At 34.2% G+C, this 12,604-nt stretch overlaps 1 protein-coding gene across 2 annotated transcripts in view; it reads left to right on the top strand.

The window, feature by feature from the left end:
* Positions 1-12,604, top strand: part of CARNMT1 (carnosine N-methyltransferase 1) — a 50,183-nt gene that overhangs the window by 12,729 nt on the left and 24,850 nt on the right. For both annotated transcript variants that reach the window (XM_082629262.1, XM_082629261.1), the window contains exon 4: positions 12,198-12,338. In XM_082629262.1, coding sequence (XP_082485388.1) covers positions 12,198-12,338 — 141 coding nt within the window. The remainder of the gene's footprint in view (positions 1-12,197; positions 12,339-12,604) is intronic.

Here is a 12,604-nt window from a genome sequence, read left to right as displayed (position 1 = left end):
AATAAAAATATTCTTCACAATTTACTCAAATTAGCTCCCCTTCAGCCTTCGCAATCTCACCGTGGTTATATTTTTTATGTGAAATTCAGTATACTTAGGTTTATTTGTTTCTGTTTTCTTTCAGTTTTAGGGTTGTGTGTCCCTGCCCCCTACCCCATTCTTGTTGATTTTTTATTTTTTTGATTTGTGGACTAATCATCTCAACAAAACTATACAAAAAAGTGATATTCAGAAAAAATGTCATTCCTTCCCTTGTTTTTTCCATACTCCATCTCACCCTCACTCTGCCATGTAGGTTATCAATATTATTAATTTCTCATGTATTCTTCTTGTGTTTTTCTGGTTTTTTAATAACATTTATTTATTTATTTATTTATTTATAAATTTATTTTATTTTTGGCTGCATTGGGTCTTCATTGCTTTGCGTGGGCTTTCTCTAGTTGCTGTGAGCAACTATTCTTGGTTGCGGTGCGCGGGGTTCTCACTGTGGTGGCTCGTCTTGTTGCAGAGCATGGGCTCTAGGCACGTGGGCTTCAGTAGTTGTGGCACGCAGGCTCAGTAGTTGTGGCTCATGGGCTCTGGAGCACAGGCTCAGTAGTTGTGGTGCACAGGCTTAGTTGCTCGGCAACATGTGGGATCTTCCCGGACCAGGGCTCGAACCCATGTCCCCTGCATTGGCAGGCAGACTCTCAACCACTGCACCACCGGGGAAGCCCCTGGTCTTTTTTTATGGAAGTAAGAAGATAAGTATTTTTTTCTTTTTAAGTACCCCCTTTTTCATACACAAAAGGGAGCATACTATATATTTTATTTTGCACTTTCCTTTTTCCACTTAATCCTCGATTATCAGTTCATGGAAATCTTACTCAATCTTTTTTTTTCTTTTAAACAGTTTCAGAATACTTCAACCAGTCTCTTATATTTGGTTATTTAAGTAAAGTAGCTGACAGTATCTTGCAATTATAATGCTACAGTTAATAACCTTGTGCACGTATATTTTTGTATTTTTGGAGATGTATCTTTAGTGTAAATTCTTAGATGTGGGATTGCTGCATCTGAAAGGTAAATGTATATTGGTTGCTGTGCAACAAAATACCATAAATTTAACTGCTTAAAACAACACATATTTATTATTTCATAGTTTCCTTGGGTCAAAAGTCTGCGCATGGCTTCACTGAGTTCTCTGTATAGGATCTTATAAGGCTGTAATCAAGATGTCTGCTGGGCTGTGTTCTCATCTAGAGGCTTGGGTGTAGAAGCACTGACTTCCAAGCTCACTCAGGTTGTTGGCAGAATTTGTTTCATTGTGGTTGTAGGCCCTGGCTCTAGTTGACTAAGGGCTAGAAGCCTACCTTAGCTCCTGGAGACCTCTCAGAGTCCCTTGTCTTGTGGGCTTTCACAAATAGCTACTTAACTTCATCAAGCCAGCAAGGAAAGTCTCTGGAGCCAGCAGGCTCTGTTTCATTATAGAAGACTCAGTGGAGTCTTTTCTAATGTAACACAATCACAAGAGTGACATCTGTTGGTTAGAAGCAAGTCATAGGTCCGGGGCACACTCAAAGGAAGGAATTATAAAAAGGCGTGAACACCAGGAGGTGGGGTCCACTTTAGAGTCTGTCTGCCACAGTTATTGCCATGTGTCACTATAAGGGTTGTATTGTTTTGCCTTCTACCAGCAATATATGAATGTGCCTGTTTACTCACAGCCTTGCCAAATATATTGTATTATTAAGCTTTTGAACTTTTGCCAATCTAATAGATGGGAAATTGTATCTTGGCTTAGTTTTATTTATTTATTTATTTTTAATTTATTTATTTAATTTATTTATTTTTGGCTGCGTTGGGTCTTTGTTGCGTGCAGGCTTTCTCTAGTTGCGGTGAGCAGGGGCCACTCTTCCTTGCGGTGTACAGGCTTCTCATTGCAGTGGCTTCTCTTGTTGCAGAGCACAGGTTCTAGGTGTGGGGGCTCAGTAGTTGTGGCTCTTGGGCTCTAGAGCACAGGCTCAGTAGTTGTGGCACACAGGCTTAGTTGCTCCGTGGCGTGTGGGATCTTCCCGGACCAGGGCTCAAACCCATGTCCCCTGCATTGGCAGGCAGATCCTTAACCACTGCGCCACTAGGGAAGCCCCAAAAGTAACCATGTTAAAGGAAACAATTCAGTGGCATTAAGTACATTCACAGTATTGTGCATCCATCATCTCTGTATACTTCTAAAACATTTTCATCAACCCAGAATAAATCCCATACCCATTAAACAGTTACTCGCCCTTCTCTTCACCCCATTCCCCACCTTTGTCAGCTGTGTGACTAGATGTGGTTTTCTTTGTGTTTCTCCCACTTGAGGTTGGCTTTGCTTTTGGGGGTTTGAGTAGATATATATCACCGAATCAATAATTCTTTACTCTTATCTCTTCACATGTTTCTCCTACCTTTTTCTCTATTTCTTTCTCTTAGGGATGTCAGTTACATATATATTAAACTGTTTGCTATTGTCTCTCAGGTTTCAGGTGGCTCTTTTTCTACATTGCCCCTCCCTGTTAACTCGTTTAATATTTTAGTTTGGATAATTTCTATTGACTTTACTTGAACTTCACTGATTCTTTATTATGCCAGTCTGTTGATAAGCCCATTGAAAGACTTTAAAATATCTGTTTTATTTAGTGAGCCTTTAACATGTAATGGATGCCGATCCACCTTGTTTGAACACTTTTATGTCTGTGTGCCATGTAGATTGTCTTTAGCTTAATAAGTATGAAAATCATCCAATGTATTTCTGCTTGTGACCAGTAGTTTTTTGGCATGCTGTGCTGTAATTATGTTCTGAACACACAGTTGAAGGGATAATAGATTCGTTGTATACTTTTGATTTTTTTTAATCACTTAAAACTTTCATAATTTTTATTCCATTGTTGATGAAGTCATGACACTACTGATGTTCAATTCTATAAATATTTCTTCAGTCAAGTGTATAGTGTTCTGGGTGTGAGACCCAGAAATATCTCAGTAAGCGAGTAACTTTGGACGCCCCACAATTGAATTTATCATTATTTCAGCCATGTTGTCAGACTTAAAAAAGAAAAAAAAAGACGACTGCTTATTTCTGCATGTCCAGATATTTAATGCACAAGATTCAGATGTAGAGTCGGTAATAATTCACTGCCTTTTTGTGTATGCTCTGCAGATACGATTTAGAAAGAAGTTTTTTAGTGACATGTTTTTTCTAGAAAGAAGTTTATTCTTAGGCTTCAAAGCTAGGCAGATTTCAAATATTCAACTACAGATACTTCAGATTTCAGATTTCAAATGCTTGACATATATAGTACTCACTTGACAAGCTTTTAATTTACATTTTTATTGTCCATAGGCTTTGTTAATGCATTTTTATACTTTATTATGTCTGGATTGAAGATGGTTTTCATAGATAAGATTGTGTGATAAGATTTGACTCTTTTTCTTTTTTTGCATGTGTTAATCCATTGTTAGATACATGATTTGCAAATATTTTCTCCCGTTCTGTAGGCTGTTTTTACTTTCTTGATAGTGTCTTTTGATGTACAAAATTTTATAATTTGAAATCCAGTTTATCAGTTTTTTTCTTTTGTTACCTGTGCTTTTCATACCATATCCATTAAATCATTGCCAAGTCCAGTGTCATGAAGATTTTCCCCAATCTTCTCTTCTAAGAGTTTTATAATTTTAGTTCTTAAGCTTAGGTCTTTGGTCCATTTTGAGTTAATTTTTGCATATGGTATCAGGTAAGGGTCTGACTTCATTCCTTTACATGTGAATATCCAGTTTTCCCAGCACCATTTGTTAAAAAGACTGTCTTTCCCCCCCATTGAATTGTCTTGGCACTGTCCTTGAAAATCAATTGACCATATGTGATGGTTTATTTCTGGACTCTCTGTTCTATTCCATTGGTCTATGTGTCTGCCCTTTGCCAGTACCATACTATTTAAATTTCTGTAGCTTTGCAATTTTTGAAGTCAGGAAGTGTGATTTGTACATTTTGTTCTTTTTCAAGATTGTTTTGGCTATTTGGGGCTCCTTGCAATTCCATATGAATTTCAGAGTCAGTTTTTCCATTTCCATTTCTGTGAAAGAGGCTATTGGAATATTGTTAGGGAGTGTGTTGAATAGGTAGATTGTTTTTGGTGTGTTGATATCTTAATAATGTTAAATCTTCCTATCCATGAATACAGGATGTCTTTCCATTTATTTAGGTGTTCTTTAATATCATTAAGCTTTGTTTTTTAGTTTTCAGTGTACAAGTTTCAATGTAACACCTCCTTGTTTAGATTTATTCCTAAGTTTTAAATTCTTTTAGATGCTATTGTAAATGGAATTGTTTTTTTAATTTCCTTTTCTGATGTATAGAAACAACTAACTTTTTAATGTGTTCATCTTGTACTCTGCAACTTTGCTTAATTTGTTTATTAGCTCTAGTAGCTTTCTTCTGGATTCTTTGTGTTTTTCTACATATAGGAGCATCTCATCTGTGAATATAGTTTTTACCTCTTCCTTTCACATTTAAATAGCTCTGGAAGTACATAACAATACATAGCAGTGGTGAAAGGGGGCATCCATATATAGTATTCTGGTCTTAGAGGGAAAGATTTCAGTCTTTCACCATTGATTACGATGTTAGCTCTGGGTTTTTCATAAATACCCTTTTTTATATTGAGGAATTTTCCCTGTATTCCTATTGTCCTGAGAGTTTTTGTCATGAAAGAATGTTGCCTTTTGTCAAATACCTTTTCTGTGTCAGATGAAATGATCATGTTTTTTTCCTTTGTTCTATTAATTTTCTTCTCTTCTTAAAGCCTACCTTTCTTTACTTTAATAAATGTTACAAGTTTTTTTGTTAATTTTTATCGATAGTCTTACCTTAAATATTCTACAACTATTAAAGTTATAATCTAGTCTCATTATTTCCTTATTTTTCATACTTTTTATAAATATATGTTTTCAGTTTTAGGAACTTTTATAAATATTGCTGCTTCCAAAAATATATTCTTAAAGTTCCTAGTTGGTACACTCTCTCAATGTATATACTATTTATAAAATAATGGATAATATAGTTCGATAGCTTTTTTTTTTTTTTTTTGTGGTATGCGAGCCTCTCACTGTTGTGGCCTCTCCCGTTGCGGAGCACAGGCTCCGGACGTGCAAGCTCAGCGGCCATGGCTCACGGGCCCAGCCGCTCCGCGGCACGTGGGATCTTCCCGGACCGGGGCACGAACCCGTGTCCCCTGCATCGGCAGGCGTACTCTCAACCACTGCGCCACCAGGGAAGCCCCTTGATAGCTTTTGTAAACATAAAATCCAGGTATTTCTCAAAATTCAAAATATCTTTGTTTCTGAAAAGTAGGTTATGAGATAAGACTTTTTACTGTTGGAGTATACAAGTTTGGGTATTCTTGGAAGGCCGAATGTCAAATGCTTAAGTCAGCATAATTTCTAGCACTTTAAACATGATTTCGTTCATACTCAGTGATCATTGAATCATGTATATTACCATGGTATCCAGTCAGCGTAACAATGTTATGTTAGCTGTACTAAAAAGGCATGTCATTGTTAAAGGTACTTACTGAACTAGCACAAGTATTATTTTACTATTATTTATCTGTTATTGTTATTATTTTTATTTTAAAATTTATTTATGTATTTTTGGCTGCATTGGGTCTTAGTTGCAGCACGTGGGATCTTTCATTGTGGCACGCAGGCTCAGTAGTTGTGGCGTGTGGGCTCTCTAGTTGTGGCGCGCGGGCACAGTAGTTGCGGTGCGTGGGCTTAGTTGCCTCGCGGTATGTGGGATCTTAGTTCCCCAACCAGGGATCAAACCCTCGTCTCTTGCATTGGAAGGCCCACCAGGGAAGTCCCTGTTATTGTTGTTATTATTATTATTATTACTGTTGGCAGATACAATGTAGACTGGTGAGAAAAGGATGAATTAACTCTTAATGTTTCTTTAAAATAAGTAAATAATTGAAAAAAATTTCTGAATAGGTAAAACATTTTGCAGGGTTCAAAATTTTAAAGGTTTCAAAGGATATAAAGTTTCCTATCTAGTTACCCATTTCCCTTCCCTGAAAGTAATCAATGTTATAAAAGTGGACATTGATATTTGAACTTTAAATGAAGTGCACCAAAATATCAAACTTTATTTTTGGCATTCTGGTACCCAATGGAAAATTTACATGTTTCTTCCTATGTCACTTGTTTTGCTTGTTAAACTTAGATTGGTTTCCTTATAATAGATAAGATGAGCTATTAAAAAAAAAGTAAAAAATAAACCTAATAAAATACAACAAAGTCTTTATCCATATTAAAGTTATAACTTTGCCATAAAAAGTAAACTCCGAGTCCTGGAAAAGGGACATAATTATAGCCCTTCAGAATCCAGGTTGACTCTAGGTAAATCCTGGTTAAGTTTGGGTCTCAGATAAATTTTTAGGATTCTGTTTGTGCCACAGCAAGTGCGTGAGAATTTTATATTTTTACACTCAGGCTGAATTTGACTTATATTTATGTCAGCTAGCCTTTGGATTGTGTTCTTTTCTTTTTGAAATTTCAATATAGGCCTTTTCTAACTGAGCTGTCTGCAAAAAACAATATACCTAAATATGCATAAATTAACTGTACTTGTGATCATTAAAATACTTTTTCCTATGAAAGCATATTTGTCTTATCAGTTTGTCAAATTTGTTCCTGTTTAGAATTTTTAAGTGTCTGAGTTTACAAGTACAAGCAGCTTTGAAGCCACAGATTAACATCTATATTGGGGTCTACTTTTAAATTAAGGAAATGCTGTTTTAATTGTGCTGAATGCCAAACACTTCAGTAGTTATTAGCTCAAGAATTTAGTGCTATAAAGTTTATAGTTGCTAAGGAGAGATTCTTAGGTACGAGTCCTATTTGAAATGGGAAATCACAACCATGTAGAATCATATTCTCTTATGAATCCTGAAAATTTCTGGACTGTACTTTTTAGAGCTTAATTTTGTTAACCCATTCTATTTTAGAAGAATTTGAAGTGATATTTTGTTTGTGGGTGGTAAATCTATTATGCCTTTGCATTTCAGTATATGTCTAACACTTCAAGAAGCCAATGATGTACTACTGACTATATTGAATATGTTTTTTCTTTTATATAGTTGACCCTTAGGAAAAAATATGCTGAGCTTTAAAGAAGCATTTTTCACTTAGATTGAAATAAAGAATGTAAGTTATAATTTATAAAAGGATTTTTTAAAAAATCATATTGTTTAATCTATCAGAGATAGTAACTGTTAAGATTTACACATTTTAAAAGGATTATTTTTAACTGTAAGAAACCATTTTAAAAGAGCAAATGGAGATTGCCAAATAATGCCAAAGTAGTTTAGAGACTGAAAATAGTCTCTTTTTTCTATCCAGAAAGTCCTCTTAGACCAAAGACAGATATATATTTCAGATTTCTTTCAACTCAAGATGTCAAGCACCTACATTCCAGGATTTCAAGTGCTTACAAATCTAGAGTAATAACTCAGTGGAAAAACAATTCAAGACTATAATCTAGTAGAAAAATAGTGTAAATAGTAAACAGAAAAAGAAATACAGGATGCTTAATCTCATGCAAAAATGCAAATGTAAAAACCACACTAAGATGCCATTTTCATCCATTATATTGTAAAGATTTAAAAGTTACATAACTTACTGAAGGTGTGAGGAAGCATGTGGCTGATGGAAGAATAAATTAGTAAAATTTTATGGAGGGCAACTTGGTAATTTTAACAAAATTCAAATGCATATCTTTTGATCCTTGCAGTTCAGTTTTGGGAAAGCTATCCACAGAGGTACATGAGGGAAACTATTTATGCCAAGGATATTAGTTTTAATGTTATAATAACAAGAGATTGGAAACAATCTAGTTGTCCTTAATTAGCAAATTTTGATACATTATTATACAGTCTTACAATGGACTACTTATTCAGTCATAAAACAGATTAAGAAAGCTCTGTGCACTGATTGGGAAAGAAGTTCAAGATACATTAGATCAGGATTGGTAAACTTTTTCTTAAAGAGCCAGCTAGAAAATATTTTAGATTTTAAAGGCAATGTGGTCTCTGGAGACTGACTATTTAGCTCTCTTGTCATGGGAATGCAACCATAGACAATACATAAATGACTGGACATGGCTGTGTTCTAATAAAACCTTATTTGCAAATACAGGTGATTGGCTAGTGGGTCATAGTTGCTGACCCCCGTATTAAATGAAAGAAGCGAAGTGATGAACTAGGTATATAAACTATAACAGAGAGATGAATGAAGTACTGAAAGCATTGAGAAGTGACTTAAAGCTTTGCCTGGGATATTTGGAAAAAGAAAGACTTTATAGATTCGGTGATAATTTAAGCTCAGTTTCTATAGGAGCTCTAAAGATTAAGGTGAGAAAGTGTTTTCTGAAATGGATGAGAAGTTGTCTTGCTAATATATGGAGTTCTTTATTGGGAGTAGATAGGTAAGTTGGGACCATATTTTTGAAGGGGCTAGACACTAATTCTGATTTCTAAACCATTTTCTAGTCTGAATAAAAAGTGTTTCAACATCCAACTCTGTTAAACCTTGACATTTTGCCATAGTAGCTTCAGATCTCTTTTTTCTGTATTTTTTAAAAGAAACATTACAGATACACTTGAAACTGCCCTGCAAACCATACAGAGCACATTCTTCTCTCTTTCCAGAGATAACAACTAATATAAATTTGTTACTCTAATCTTACCTTCCTACATTAGCTACGTGTCTATATACATGTACATAAACAACACATTGTGTTCTGTGTGTTTTAAAAGATCATATAATGGTTTGTGGTGTCATTTCACAATTGTTTTTTTTTGCTCAGAATTGTGTTGTTATGATTTCTCTGTATGGACCAGCACTGTTCAACAGAAATACAATGCAAATTGCCTGTGTTACTTTAAATTTTCTTGTAGTCACATCAGAAGTGTAAATGGAAACAGGTGAAATTAATAATATACTTTAATAACCCAGTATATCTAAAATTATTAACATATAATCAGTATACAAGATTATTAATGAGATATTTTACATTCCTTTTTTATACTAAGTCTTTGAAATCTGGTATTTATTTTATACTTGAAACACATCTCAATTAGAACTAACCACATTTTAAGTATTTAGTAGCCACAATTTTGTGTGTTGGAATTTGCTGATTTGCAGCTGCTATGCAAAAATCATTCTGTGTACAATAAAGGAAACTTCTTTCAAGAACAACATTTCCTGCTGGTAAAATAGTTGGAGCGCAAAGGTTGGTGCAAACATGATCCACGGCCTCTTCAGACACACAGGGGTTCTCTGTCGTCTTCATTCTTGGCTTGTCTGGAAAACCATTGAAGATTTTCCCACTATTATCAGAGGTGTTAAATTTGTAGTGAATATACTGCTTCTCCATAGTTGGGCCTTAATAACTACATAAACTTGTTTGCTTGCCAATTTTTTGCTGAGAATCTCAAGCAGGCAACATTTGATTACTGAGGCACATATTAATCATATGGCTCTATTCCTGGTTTTCTAAGTTTAAAGTCAGTTCACCATTAAGGTCTATACTTAGATTTATATGCCTCTTATTCTCCACAGAGTAGAAATGCCCTTGACTTTATAAGAACTTATACTAGAAAATGCCTTTTAGAGTGCCTTAGTTTTATACACATTGTGTTTAGAGAGACTTTCTTGTATGCTGTTAATATCCCTTATATGAAGACCCAATTGGGGGAAAAAAAAATCTAGCTAAGAACAAAGATTTGGGGGAAAATTCTCCCATTCAGTGCTTGATTCTTGATCATTTTTTCAGTTCTTAGAGAATTTGTTTTAATGTGTCTCCTTTAATATTCCCACTAAAATCCTTTTTTTTCTGTGATACAAATAATTGATCTATAGTAATCTCTACTAACTCTTGATAGATCTATAGTAATCTCTACTAACTCTTAAGGTAAGGCTTGATGTATTCTGTATTCCGTGGCTTTATGACAGCCTTTTTTTTTTTTACATCTTTATTGGAGTATAATTGCTTAACAATGGTTAGTTTCTGCTTTATAACAAAATGAATCAGTTATACATATACATATGTTCCCATATCTCCTCCCTCTTGCATATGACAGCCTTTTAATAGCGGTTTTATATAGAAACTTTCTGCCACAAGGTAGGGATAAAGAGTTCTATAGGCCTGATCAGTTTGGAAGTATTTGGTAATAGCTATCATAAAGTTAACTTTCTTTAAGTGAACAAAATAAATATTAGTACAGTTATTAACACAACTTTCCCTTAAGTTTGGCATGATTTCTAATTTCTGCATGGTAATCTTTTACTCGGATTATGAGCCATTCAGAAATTGATTATTAGTGATTGTTTTTATAAAGGTTTAAATACTCTATGAATTTACTTGCAGATCCTTTTACTTTCTGTTGCATTACCTTGATTTTTTAAAAAAAAATCTAAGCTGAAAACAACCACTTGTAAAAAAAAAACACATGTTTTTGACTGGGCAAATGGGAACTGGGAAAAGAAAAGAGGTAGTAGTTCTGGAGGGTAAGTGTTTTGGTGGGTCTGGTGGGGAGTAGAAAATGACAGTGGCTGGTCCTTTATACAAGGGCTAGCATATAGTCTTACAGCTAGGAGTTTTTCAGATTCTAGTATTAAAAGTATATATGTTCAAAAAAAAAAAAAAAAGTATATATGTTCATGTTAGATAACTGATATAGGTAGGCCTGAACAGAATGAGAGGATGTACCCATTTTCTTTATTAAAAATTAGTGTTCGCACATACAAACATATTGCATGTAATCTGGAATGAAAAGGAAACATTCTATTTTATTTTAGTGAAAACTATTATAAGGCAGCTTGGTATTAGTTTGTCCATGTCAAGTATTAAAGAATATCTTACTAATCATAATAAGCCTGTTTGTCAGAAATCATTTTTAACAAATTTCAGTTTATGCCTTATTGTATATATAAAATTCAGCAGTAAAACAGACTAAATAGACTTTGTTGCGATTTTTATACAAATACATATTCCATATATAGATACTTAAGATTGAAGGACCCTGGGCAAATTCCCTTGTTACTGTATTTGTAGACTGAATTTTCAGAAGCCCCATAGTTCTATTTGTTTGTTTTTATTTCAAAATGGGAAATGCTAAAGGTTATCATACGGGCTACTAGTAAAAAGTCCTGTTGCCATTTGGAGCACATCAAACTTAAAGCCCATACAGTTTAAAGATAAAAAAGAATTGTTCATGGGAGTAGACTTGGAAATTGGATTTGACTTATGAGCTAAATTTGGGGAATACAGACAATAATGAAATTCCTTTTTAATTGACACAATGACAGCTGATTATACACATTTTTCTCTGGTTTTTCACAAGAACACATTTTAGTTTCCTTAGGCTTATGTTGATTTGCCAGAAGTACTGAGAAAAGTCTTTGCTTTGCTAAGGCTTTTCAGTGGTCTGAAAATAGAATGACAGATGTTACAGTAAAGGAAATTTGTGATGGTAGAGTGATGCTAATAAGTGGAGAACAGTTTGATTGTGAACCTCTGGTTTGGTATGATACGTTTGCCATCATATATGCTCAATTAGAAGGCAGTTCCCCATTTTCCCCATGAGAATATCCCAGCTCCAGATTCTTTTGCCAATTGAAATATATAAGATTTTAAGGAGAGACCTGACACATTAAAATCTGCTTGTACTTAATTTGGTTACATAAACCATTGTATTACATGTAGAATTCAGAAATAAAGTTATGTCTTGTTTTACTGTCTCATATGCTAAAATAATTTTGTTCAGTCTCTTTGTATGTATAGGGATCATTTTGGAATAATTTGTCTTCCCAGTTAGTTGATAGCTACTAGGAATATGAGTGTCTTCATAAGTCTTGGATATAAGGCGACTCCTTTTTCTTCTTAAAAATAATACTTTGGGGATAAAACCCTAAAATAACAACTGAACATTTGATAATTCTTTATATCCTTATTTCTCACTGATATTTACAAGTATGTCTCAAATTTAAGAAGTCAGAGTCTTGAGTGAGCTTATTCTTACTAAATATCTTAAGTTTTTAGTTGTTAATATGGATTTTGTCTATTTTTTTCCCCTTTTCTTTGAGGGGTTGGACATAATTGCCTTATTTCATTTCAGGGATCCTTCTAAAGTAAATATTCTGGTACCTGGTGCTGGACTAGGAAGACTGGCCTGGGAAATAGCTATGCTAGGTTATGCTTGTCAAGGAAATGAATGGAGTTTTTTTATGCTCTTTTCTTCCAACTTTGTACTCAACAGGTATTTAATTTACTTTTTGCTGGAAATAGTAATTTCTCAGAATCAGATTGACTTACCTATTTTTGCAGAATTCTGAATTTGAAGATAAGTACGTAGTGGTTAAATATGGTATATATCATAAATGTTTCTTATTAAAATTAAATTGCTTATACAATTACTACTTTAATTAGTTGCCTAGTTAACAGAATGTTGAACGGGATGGGTAAGTGATATTTTAAAAAGTGATTGGGTACTCCATGAAGCTGAGATGATTTCTCTGCAGAATT

The sequence above is a fragment of the Mesoplodon mirus genome (genome assembly GCF_964341445.2).
Source record: "Mesoplodon mirus genome assembly, chromosome: 1".
In the NCBI taxonomy this organism is placed as follows: domain Eukaryota; kingdom Metazoa; phylum Chordata; class Mammalia; order Artiodactyla; family Ziphiidae; genus Mesoplodon; species Mesoplodon mirus.
This window is presented reverse-complemented; position numbering and strand designations above follow the sequence as displayed.